The sequence below is a fragment of the Pristiophorus japonicus genome, chromosome 1, assembly GCF_044704955.1.
Source record: "Pristiophorus japonicus isolate sPriJap1 chromosome 1, sPriJap1.hap1, whole genome shotgun sequence".
In the NCBI taxonomy this organism is placed as follows: Eukaryota; Metazoa; Chordata; class Chondrichthyes; family Pristiophoridae; genus Pristiophorus; species Pristiophorus japonicus.
The window spans coordinates 175,478,373-175,490,965 of NC_091977.1; the positions used below are offsets into that span (position 1 = coordinate 175,478,373).

The 12,593-nt window shown below is 45.5% G+C and overlaps 1 protein-coding gene across 1 annotated transcript in view; it reads left to right on the forward strand.

Annotated features, from left to right (window-relative positions):
- Positions 1-10,583: 10,583 nt before the first annotated feature.
- LOC139267141 (arrestin domain-containing protein 3-like) overlaps positions 10,584-12,593 on the forward strand; it is a 69,786-nt gene continuing 67,776 nt past the window's right edge. The window contains exon 1 of the mRNA XM_070884992.1: positions 10,584-10,986. Coding sequence (XP_070741093.1) covers positions 10,719-10,986 — 268 coding nt within the window. The 5' untranslated portion in view covers positions 10,584-10,718. The remainder of the gene's footprint in view (positions 10,987-12,593) is intronic.

Genomic DNA, 12,593 nt, shown 5'->3' on the forward strand with positions numbered 1-12,593 from the left:
CTCCTTTCCCTTCTTGTCTATCTTTCCGAATTGTCAGATACCCCTGTATGTTTAATTCCCAGTCTTGGCCACCCTGCAACCACGTTTCTGTAATGGCCACCAAATTTACCGAGAGTAAAACCCCTCTGCTGGCTGCTCCTCTATCTCAACATCACACCCACTCACCACGTTACTGCTACACCCGGCTTTGCAGGAAATGATCAGCCCCAGGACTGCCAATTTACCAGTCTCTCGTTCTGCATCTGCCTGAACCCCGACCCCCAATCTCCCTGTCTCCCACCCACCTGAGCCCTAATTCCCCTAACTCCCAGTCCAAAGTCTCCTCCACTCCTCCCTGTCTGAGTCTGAATTCCCGAAGTCTCCTCTCTCCGTCCCTATCCGAAGTCTTTTTTTCTGTCCCGATCCCCAGTCTCCCTTTTTCCCCATCCCAATCCCCAATCTCTCTCTCTCCCCATCCTGATCCCCAGTCTCCCTCTCTCCCCATCCTGATCCCCAGTCTTCCTCTCTCCCGTCTCGATCCCCAATCTCTATCTCTCCCCATCCCGATCCCCAGTCTTTCTCTCAAAGACCCCAAGTCACCTGTCTCCCTCCCCCCAGACCCCCAACCCCCAGTTACACTCTCTTCCCTCCATGAACCCAATTCCCTGTCTCCAGTCTGCTTTTTTACCCTTTTTCATTCCCACCCTTTCCCCAGTTTGTCTCTCTTTCGCTTCCCCCACCATACCCCCACGGGTCGGTTGTTGCTCCACCAACCGTTCCCATTTCTGGAGGTCACCCCGAACTTGCCATAAATTACTTAATTAACAGCACCCCACCCCCCCCCCCCCCCCCCGCCCTGCCCCCTCGCAATCCCCCAATATTCTTCAAGCCTCTATGAGGCAAGCTTCAGTGGTAGGGTTATTAGTTATGTCTCCAAGCGAAAAGATGTTTCTCTGTGGCAGCAATGTCACTGAACAGGTCCAGCGCTGAGGTGGGAAATCTATCAGGCCCCTGAGTCAATGTAGTGGGCAAGTTCTACTTTCTCCCAGGTTGCTAGCAGCTGTGCCCAGGAGAGACCTCTGTCATGCTGGGAGACTCCCAGGCAGTTCAGCAGGATTGGTAATCCTAATATCAACCCACATGAGTGCAACCTTACACTTGTGTAACTTGGCTACTTGGCAAATGCTCTGAAATTCCCAAGATTGGAGGGGGCAGAAATCAGGATTTGTATATAAATGGAGGCAGGAATTTGGGGTGAGCATGTCCTCGATTTGCCGGAGTTCCACGCATCAGTGCCCCATCATAAATTATGTTAATAAGTCCATGTCTTTAAAATCAGCTCGACCTCCAGCTGCTGCTCTCGAACAGGCCAGTCACTCACTAAATGCTTTCATGATGGGAGTTAAAATTCCCATGGAGTTACAATATGATGACATCATTTGTCCTAAATTCTATGATCATCAGCTTCCCTTTTTCCATAGCTGTAAAGCAGGCAAATTAGAAGAAAGAAAGACTTGGATTTATATAGCGCATTTCACAACCACCGAACATCTTAAAGCGCTTTACAGCCAATGAAATACTTTTGGAGCATAGTCACTGTTATAATATAGGAAACGCGGCAGCCAATTTGCGCACAGCAAGCTCCCGGAAATGCGGAAGCCAAATTGTGCACAGCAAGCTCACACAAACAGCAATGTGCTCATGACCAGATAATCTGTTTTTCGTTATGTTGATTGAGGGCTAAATATTGGCCCAGACACTGGGGATAACTCCCCTGCTCTTCTTCGAAATAGTGCCATGGAATCTTTTACGTCCACCTGAGAGAGCAGACGGGGCCTCAGTTCAACGTCTCATCCGACAGTGCAGCACTCCCTGCTGCTCGAAGAGGGAGAAGGATGAGTCGGAAGTAGGCACTCAGCAGGAGGCCATATTCTCCGAAGATCTTCAGGGAGCAATTCTCTTCCCTCAACTTCAGCGAGGAACCATGCGTAAGACATCTTCATTTCACAGAAAAGATTGTGCCTGGAAAATGCCAACTACTGCAGTCATAACTGCAGCCCCAAAGCAGGGCCAGGACATCCTTTCCTGTGGCTGTCAAGGAGACCATGGCTCTTAGCTTTTGTGTGTCTGGCTGCTGCTGTAAATACAAGTAACATCTCGCAGATTGCAGTGCATTGCTGTATAAGGGATGTCACTGAGGTTCTCTATACATAGAGAAACATTTTCACTAATTCACTTTTGCCAGAGACAAGCAGGCAGAGCGAGCACAAGTTTTACACAGATGGCAGGCTTCCCCATGGTGCAGGGTGCCATTGACTGCACACACATTCCTTTAAGGCACAAAAACCCCACAGAAAAAATGGCCCATTTGTGGCTAGCAAGAGAAGTTGAAGGTAATATTAGATCAAAGGAAGAGGCTGATAATGTTGCCAAAAAGAGCAGGATTTTAGAATTCAGCAAACGAGGACCATGAAATTGATCAAGAAAGGGAAAATAGAATATGAGAGTAAACTAGCGAGAGACATAAAAACACACAAATGGCTTCTATAGGTATGTAAAAAGGAAAAGATGAGCAAAAGTAAATGTGGGTCCTTTACAAGTTGAGAGAGGAAATATTATAATGGGGAATAAGGAAACGGCAGAAAAATTTAAAAAATACTTTGTGTCTGTCTTCACAGAAGAAGACCCAAAAAAATAGTGGAAAACTAAGGGTCTAGTTTTGAGGAATTCAAAGAAATTAGGAACTCGAAGAAATTAGTATTAGTAAAAAAATAGTACTGGTGAAATTAATGGGGCTGAAAGTCGATAAATCCCCTGGATCTGAGGGCCTATGTCCTAGGGTTTTGAAAGAGGTCGCTATAGAGAGAGTGGATGCAATGATTGTCAACTTTCTAAATTCTGTACATTCTTGAACTGTTCCCGTAGATTGGAAGGTATCAAATGTAACCCCACTATTTAAGAAAAGAGGGAGAGAGAAAACAGGGAACTACAAACCAGTTAACCTAACGTCATGCGAGACTCTTATTACGGATGTGGTAACAGGGCACTTAGAAAATACTAATAGGATTGGACAGTCAACACGGATTGATGAAAGGGATATCATGTTTAACAAATCTGTTGGAGCTTTTTGAGGTTCTAATTGGCAGAATAGATAAGGGGGCAATGAGTGGATACGGTGTATTAGGATTTTCAGAAGGCATTCGAAAAGGTACACACAAGAGGTTATTAAACAAAATTAGGGCTCTTAGGATTGGGGGAAATATACGAGCATGGATTGAGGATTGGTTAACGGACAGAAAACAGAGAGTAGGAATAAACGGGCCCTTTTCAGGTTGGCAGACTATAACTAGTGGGGTACCACAAAGATCAGTGATTGGACCTCAGCAATTCACAATCTATATCAATGATTTGGATGAGGGGACCAAATGTAATAAAACCAAGTTTACTGATGATACAAAGCTAGATGGGAATGTAAGGTGTGAGGAGGAAGCAAAGAGGTTTCAAGAGGACATAGACAGGCTAAGTGAGTGGGCAAGAACATGGCAAATCGAATATGGAGAAAGATTGCAAAGTGCCACAGTACAGCAGGACCTAGGGGTACATGTGCATGAAACACAAAAGGACAGTATGCAGGTACAGCAAGTGATCAGGAAGGCCAATGGAACCTTGGCCTTTATTTCAAAGGGGATAGAATATAAATGCAGGGAAGTCTTGCTACAGTTATAGAGTATTGGGATGCCCAGGACAGCCTCACAATGAAGGTTCACTAGGTTGATTCCGGAGATGAGGGGATTGACTTATGAGGAAAGGTTGAGTAGGTTGGGCCTTTACTCATTGGAATTCAGAAGAACGAGAGGTTACCTTATCGAAATGTATAAGATTATGAGGGGGCAGAGAGGATGTTTCCACTGATGGGGGAGATTAGAACTAGAGGGCATGATCTTAGAATAAGGGGCCGCCCATTTAAAGCAGAGATGAGGAGAAATTTCTTCTCTCTGAGGGTTGTAAATATGTGGAATTCGCTGCCTTAAAGAGCTGTGGAAGCTGGGACATTGAATAAGTTTAAGACAGAAACAGACAGTTTCTTAAACGGTAAGGAGATAAGAGGTTATGGGGAGCGGTCGGGGAAGTGGAGCTGAGTTCATGATCAGATCAGCCATGATCTTTCTGAATGGCGGAGCAGGCTCGAGGGGCCATATGACCTACTCCTGTTCCTATTTCTTATTTTCTTATGTTCTTAATATAATGTGGAGAAATGTGAAGTTATCCACTTTGGTAGGAAAAATAGAAAAGAAGAGTATTTTTTAAATGGTGAGAGATTGGGAAATGTTGGTATTCAGAGGGACCTGGGTGTCCTTGTACACGAATCACTGAAAGTTAACACGTAGGCACAGCAAACAATGAAGAAAGCAAATATTGGCCTTTATTGCAAGATGGTTTGAGTATAAGAGTAAAGATGTCTTACTGCACTTATATAGCACCCTGGTGAGACCACAGCTGGAGTATTGTGCACAGTTTTGGTCTCCTTACCTGAGGAAGGATATACTTGCCATAGAGGGAGTGCAACGAAGGTTCAGCAGACTGATTCTTGGGATGCGGGGATTGTCCTATGAGGAGAGATTGAGTAGACTAGGCCTATATTCTCTGGAGTTTAGAAGAATGAGAGGTGATGTCATTGAAACATACAAAATTCTTACTGGGCTTGACAGGGTTGATGCAGGGACGATGTTTCCCCTGACTGGGGAGTCGAGAACCAGAGGTCTCAGTCTCAGAATAAGGGGTCGGCCATTTAGGACTGAGATGCGGAGAAACTTCTTCATTCAGCAGGTGGTGAATCTTTGGAATTCTCTACCCCAGAGGGCTGTGGAGGCTCAGACGTTGAGTATATTCAAGATAGAGATCAATAGATTTTTGGATATTTAGAGAATCGAGGGACATGGGGATAATGCAGTAAAGTGGACTTGATGTAGAAGATCAGCCATGTTATTGAATACCGGAGCAGGCTCGAGGGGCCGAATGGCCTACTCTTGCTCCTATTTCTTATGTTTGTTTGTGCCTCATGTGTACTCGGCCATGTACCAGAGATTCCACTACCCCAACGTCCAGCTGGTGCGCGAGCACAGGCAGCAAATCATGCAGGTGAATACCCATTATCTTGGCAGTGATCACGATTCCTTCATTTTACAGCAGTTTTCCATGCCACCTGTATCTGGCCCACCATAGCAAGTCAAAGGGTGGTTACTGAGAGACAAGTGTTATCCACCCATAACATGACTCATGACTCCACACCTCCCCATTCACCAACAGTCCCACACTTATCTTACCTTTATCGCTGACCATCACATTGTACTCGTCCCAACAATACAAAAATAAAAGCTATCAGAAAATGCACGTTCCAATCCAATTTTATCAATGTACTCATTACATAATGGATACAAAAATAAACTAATCACCCTTGTGCATTCCCTTAGTGCTTGTGTTCCATGTGCCGTTGCCTATCCTCGTGCTCCTTCGAAGTGTTTCTTCATTGGATGCAGCAAGGCTGGTGGAACGCTTCTGAGCAGTGGTGCAGCAGGGAGGGATTCAAATTCCTGGGGCATTGGGACCGGTTCTGGGGGAGGTGGGACCAGTACAAACCGGACGGTCTGCACCTGGGCAGGACCGGAACCAATGTCCTAGGGGGAGTGTTTGCTAGTGCTGTTGGGGAGGATTTAAACTAATATGGCAGGGGGATGGGAACCATTGCAGGGAGACAGAGGGAAACAAAAAGGAGGCAAAAGCAAAAGACAGAAAGGAGATGAGGAAAAGTGGAGGGCGGAGAAACCCAAGGCAAAGAACAAAAAGGGCCACTGTACAGCAAAATTCTAAAAGGACAAAGGGTGTTAAAAAAACAAGCCTGAAGGCTTTGTGTCTTAATGCAAGGAGTATCCGCAATAAGGTGGATGAATTAATTGTGCAAATAGATGTTAATAAATATGATGTGATTGGGATTACGGAGACGTGGCTCCAGGATGATCAGGGCTGGGAACTCAACATTCAGGGGTATTCAACATTCAGGAAGGACAGAATAATAGGAAAAGGAGGTGGGGTAGCATTGTTGGTTAAAGAGGAGATTAATGCAATAGTTAGGAAAGACATTAGCTTGGATGATGTGGAATCTATATGGGTAGAGCTGCAGAACACCAAAGGGCAAAAAACTTTAGTAGGAGTTGTGTACAGACCTCCAAACAGTAATAGGGATGTTGGGGAGGGCATCAAACAGGAAATTAGGGGTGCATGCAATAAAGGTGTAGCAGTTATAATGGTTGACTTTAATATGCACATAGATTGGGCTAGCTAAACTGGAAGCAATACGGTGGAGGAGGATTTCCTGGAGTGCATAAGGGATGGTTTTCTAGACCAATATGTTGAGGAACCAACTAGGGGGGAGGCCATCTTAGACTGGGTGTTGTGTAATGAGAGAGGATTAATTAGCAATCTCATTGTGCGAGGCCCCTTGGGGAAGAGTGACCATAATATGGTGGAATTCTGCATTAGGATGGAGAATGAAACAGTAAATTCAGAGACCATGGTCCAGAACTTAAAGAAGGGTAACTTTGAAGGTATGAGGCGTGAATTGGCTAGGATAGATTGGCGAATGATACTTAGGGGGTTGACTGTGGATGGGCAATGGCAGACATTTAGAGACCGCATGGATGAATTACAACAATTATACATTCCTGTCTGGCGTAAAAATAAAAAAGGGAAGGTGGCTCAACCGTGGCTATCTAGGGAAATCAGGGATAGTATTAAAGCCAAGGAAGTGGCATACAAATTGGCCAGAAATAGCAGCGAACCTGGGGACTGGGAGAAATTTAGAACTCAGCAGAGGAGGACAAAGGGTTTGAGTAGGGCAGGGAAAATGGAGTACGAGAAGAAGCTTGCAGGGAACATTAAGGTGGATTGCAAAAGTTTCTATAGGTATGTAAAGAGAAAAAGGTTAGTAAAGACAAACGTAGGTCCCCTGCAGTCAGAATCAGGGGAAGTCATAATGGGGAACAAAGAAATGGCAGACCAATTGAACAAGTACTTTGGTTCAGTATTCACTAAGGAGGACACAAACAACCTTCCGGATATAAAAGGGGTCAGAGGGTCTAGTAAGGAGGGGGAACTGAGGGAAATCTTTATTAGTCGGGAAATTGTGTTGGGGAAATTGATGGGATTGAAGGCTGATAAATCCCCAGGGCCTGATGGACTGCATCCCAGAGTACTTAAGGAGGTGGCCTTGGAAATAGCGGATGCATTGACAGTCATTTTCCAACATTCCATTGACTCTGGATCAGTTCCTATGGAGTGGAGGGTAGCCAATGTAACCCCACTTTTTAAAAAAGGAGGGAGAGAGAAAACAGGGAATTATAGACCGGTCAGCCTGACCTCAGTAGTGGGTAAAATGATGGAAACAATTATTAAGGATGTCATAGCAGTGCATCTGGAAAATGGTGACATGATAGGTCCAAGTCAGCATGGATTTGTGAAAGGGAAATCATGCTTGACAAATCTTCTGGAATTTTTTGAGGATGTTTCCAGTATAGTGGACAAAGGAGAACCAGTTGATGTGGTATATTTGGACTTTCAGAAGGCTTTCGACAAGGTCCCACACAAGAGATTAATATGCAAAGTTAAAGCACATGGGATTGGGGTTAGTGTGCTGACGTGGATTGAGAACTGGTTATCAGACAGGAAGCAAAGAGTAGGAGTAAACGGGTACTTTTCAGAATGGCAGGCAGTGACTAGCGGGGTGCCGCAAGGTTCTGTGCTGGGGCCCCAGCTGTTTACATTGTACATTAATGATTTAGACGAGGGGATTAAATGCAGTATCTCCAAATTTGCGGATGACACTAAGTTGGGTGGCAGTGTGAGCTGCGAGGAGGATGCTATTCGGCTGCAGAGTGACTTGGATAGGTTAGGTGAGTGGGCAAATGCATGGCAGATGAAGTATAATGTGGATAAATGTGAGGTTATCCACTTTGGTGGTAAAAACAGAGAGACAGACTATTATCTGAATGGTGACAGATTAGGAAAAGGGAAGGTGCAACGAGACCTGGGTGTCATGGTACATCAGTCATTGAGGGTTAGCATGCAGGTACAGCAGGCGGTTAAGAAAGCAAATGGCATGTTGGCCTTCATAGCGAGGGGATTTGAATACAGGGGCAGGGAGGTGTTGCTACAGTTGTACAGGGCCTTGGTGAGGCCACACCTGGAGTATTGTGTACAGTTTTGGTCTCCTAACTTGAGGAAGGACATTCTTGCTATTGAGTGAGTGCAGCGAAGATTCACCAGACTGATTCCCGGGATGGCAGGACTGACCTATCAAGAAAGACTGGATCAACTGGGCTTGTATTCACTGGAGTTCAGAAGAATGAGAGGGGACCTCATAGAAACGTTTAAAATTCTGACGGGTTTAGACAGGTTAGATGCAGGAAGAATGTTCCCAATGTTGGGGAAGTCCAGAACCAGGGGTCACAGTCTGAGGATAAGGGGTAAACCATTTAGGACCGAGATGAGGAGAAACTTCTCACCCAGAGAATGGTGAACCTGTGGAATTCTCTACCAAAGAAAGTAGTTGAGGCCAATTCACTAAATATATTCAAAAGGGAGTTAGATGAAGTCCTTACTACTCGGGGGATCAAGGGTTATGGCGAGAAAGCAGGAAGGGGGTACTGAAGTTTCATGTTCAGCCATGAACTCATTGAATGGCGGTGCAGGCTAGAAGGGCTGAATGGCCTGCTCCTGTACCTATTTTCTATGTTTCTATGTTTCTATGTTTCAATTGAGGAAACCGCAGATTGCCTTGGAGGGTGACCTCGAGCAGCTCTGGGCCTAAAGGGTCCAGCCTCAGACTCGTGTTCCATCTCCGCCTGCTACGCAGCAGTCTGGGCTGGCTGTCTGATAGGCAACAGCAAGGAATTTGGTGGAGTGGCAGGGGTGGGAGCAGAAATGCTGTCATCCTGAGAGAGGACAACAGGATTGTGATCCATGGAGTCACTCCCCCGGGGTGGCGCCTCAGCAATCTGCTGCAGGACAGATTGGTGGATTACTGTGTGGCACTTGAAGCCCCTTTGGACAGTGGTATCCAGAGCCACAATGGCAGCAGACTGAGCTTCCACTACAACGCACAGACCTTTGATGGAAGCGTGACATCAGCAATCACACGCTGCATCATGGTGCGTTCCACAGGTGTGCTGATGGAGGTAACCGTCCATTCCATGCTGCAAAGCATGGGCTCCAAGCTCTGCACCAAGTTGGCACTGGAACATTCCATGCTCCTTGACATTGTGAGCAGGCTTTCTGACAGGCTTTACAGTGTACCACGCATTTGGTAATATATACCTTTCAGCCTTCTTCTGTAACCTGGCCCATCAAAATCCTGACCTGACTCCTCTGCAACAGAACTAGTGTATGATCTTGCCCTCTGGTGAGGTGGCACCTGCATGACCCTTTGCCCCAACCCTGGTTCCTACACACTTATGCCCGGTGTCTCACCACATGAAGATCAATCCTCTATCCTAACTTCTAAAATACATGCAGTGTCAGTCTCTGAGCCAGTGACTGTGAGTGTAAGATTGAGTGATGATGTCTTCATCTTCACTGTCTTCTTCCTCTGTCTCTTCTGACAGTGAAGGCTCGAGTTCTTGGGTATCTGACATGAAAAAGGGGCAATTGTTGGGTTATGGTGAGGGTAGAGGCGAGGAGAAAGTAAGAAGTGTGCGCTGACACCAGAGAGAGGAGGAATAAGCATGCAGATATCCTCATCTTTGATCCCTCCTGTCCCACCAGTGGCCACAGCCTCAGCGATGCCCCTTCCCATGATGGCCAACACTGTCTCTTCCGCGGGAGTTAAAACATGCAGGTGAGCCTGTCCTCCTCCAGTTCTTTCCTGCTGTCGTATGTTCTGTGCCACCTTCCCTTGCAAGAAAGAGGGATGCGTGTCAGTAAGTGTCCTGCAATCTGTTTGGGTAATGTGATGTGATTGAATAGCATGTTCATACATTTCTTAAGGTATCACAGTACAGATTCACTTTTCAAAGGGCTCCCACCATTTCCTGCAGCCATAATGAACCTCCAATTTAAGAGGTGCAGGCTGCCTTTCAGTAGCACTAGCCACTCACTTTGTCGCGCCCCTGGCGGTGCTGCGTGCAGCCAGCGTGCAGCCAATGAACAGCATGGGGAGCACTGGCTGCACACAGCAAGCATTATAACCAGCAGGCAGCACCAATTTAATGAATGGCTGTTCGTTAATCGCGTATCATGATCCCCACACCCGTTTTCGGGGGTTATGCAATTTTAACCCCCTTTTTGTAAAACGAGGAAGCGGATGTTGTAAAATGACAGAGCCTAAAAAGTTTTGATGAAAGGTCTTCGCCTTGAAACGTTAACTTTACTTCTTTCGATTTGCTGCCTGAGCTGCTGAGTATTTCCAGCATTCTCTCTATTTATGAAAAGACAGATTATTTTCCTCCCTCAGTGAGCTTGAGCCGCTGTGCGTGTGTTTTGTTAAATGACCCGTCAGTCCTGTAATCCGCTTCTCAGAACGGAAGCAGAGCCAACTTCTGTTTGTTGCAAAACCCTAAAGAGGGAGGTGGTGGGTGTGTCCTTCTCTGAACATCCCAAACCCGTCTCACATTGCACCGATCGGCAGGGGCAATAGTGTCACTTGTGCCGCAGTCTTGTACCACAGTCTGTGTGCATTGACCACGGTGATGGGCAAAGTGAAGAGTTTTACAATACTCTACGACCGTGCTGTTGACAACAACATCCCCGTTTACACCAGCGGGGAATGGGTCTCTGGGCGGATCGTGGTGGAGGTCACAGCTCAGATCGAGGTGAAAGCTCTTAAAATCCACGCTAAAGGGCAGGCGTACGTTCACTGGACCGAGAGACACTCCTCTGGCTCCAACTCCAGCAACACTCGACACTACAGTCAGCTGCTCAGATACTTCAAGCACAAGTTCCTGCTCATCGGAAAAGGTAGGTGTGTCGTCGCAATGCAAAGAGATCTAACTCGAAAGTGTCTCCTTTAAAAACCCACAACTTGTGTGTGCGGTTCCCTGGAGCTCCCGTCTGCCAGATGTTGTTGTGATGAATCTGGGGGACATAAAGGCTGGAAGTGTTCTCTCCAACAGTACATTTTAACTTTTTTGTTAAACGAGTCAAATTTAAGTTGGCAAAATTAAACTAGTTCTAACTTTGCACATGTAAAGGTTCAGGATTACATGCATCATGTTTCCATTACCAACTCTGCTTCGAGGAATTCCATGACGCTCGATCACATGTCAAGTGCCCCGCAGTTTGCAAATATTAATTGCTTTTATGTCGATCACACTGCTGGAAGTGTACCATACAGCTCCAAACAATCAGAGAGTGACAGAAGAGCATATATGTTGGCAAACTTCTAAGAAGTGCAAAAACTTTAGGGCAGTAATAGTAGGGGATTTCAACTACCCGAATATTAACTGGGATAAAATTAGTGCGAAAAGTATGGAGCGTGCGGAATTCCTAAAATGCATTCAGGGGAACTTTTGTAGCCAGTGTGTAACAAGGGAGGGGCAGTTCTGGACTTAGTTTTACGGAATGAAGCTGGACAGGTGTATGTGGTATCAGTGGGAGAGCATTTTGGTGCTTGTGATCATAATTCAGTTAGATTTAGTGTAGTTATGGAAAAGGACAAAGGTAGACCAGGAATAAAAGTTCTCAATTGGGGAAAAGACAATTTTGCTAAGCTGAGATGAGATTTAGCCCAAATGGACTGGAAACATCTCCTTAAAGCTAAATCAGTGTCAGAGCAGTGGGAGGCATACAAGGAAGGGGATCCTCAGCAACCATGTTCCCATAAAGAAAAAGGGTGGGACTAACAAATCTAGACCCCCTGGATGTCAAGGGACATACTGTAGGACAAAGGAAAAAAAGCTAGGCTTATGACCGATACCGAGAGCTCAATACTGCAGAAACTCTGGAGGAGTATAGAAAATGCAGGGTTGCCAATAGAAAGGAAATTAGGAAAGCAAATAAAGAGCATGATAAAATGTTGGCAATTAAAATCAAGGAAAACCCCAAAATGTTTTATAAATACATTAAGAGCAAGAATATAACTAAAGAAAGGGTAGGACTTATTAGAGACCATAAAGGTAATCTGTGTGAAGGCAGAAGATGTGGGTATGGTTCTTAATGAATACTTTGCGTCTGTTTTCACAAAAGAGAAGGGTGATGCAGACATTGCAATCGGGGAGGAGGAGTGTGAAATATTAGATGAAATAAACATAGTGCGAGAGAAAGTATTAAGGGGCTTAGCAGCTTTGAAAGTGGATAAATCCCCAGGCTTGGATGAAATGTATCCCAGTCTGTTAAGAGAAGCAAAAGAGAAAATAGCAGAGGCTCTGACCATTATTTTCCAATCCTCTCTGGCTGCAGGTGTGGTGTCGGAATACTGGAAGACTGCTAACGTGGTACCTTTGTTTAAAAAGGGAGTAAGAGATAGGACAATCAGCCTAACATCGGTGGTGGGAAAATTATTGGAAAAAATTCTGAGACATGATAAATCTTCATTTTAAAAGACACAGATTAATCAAGGACAATCA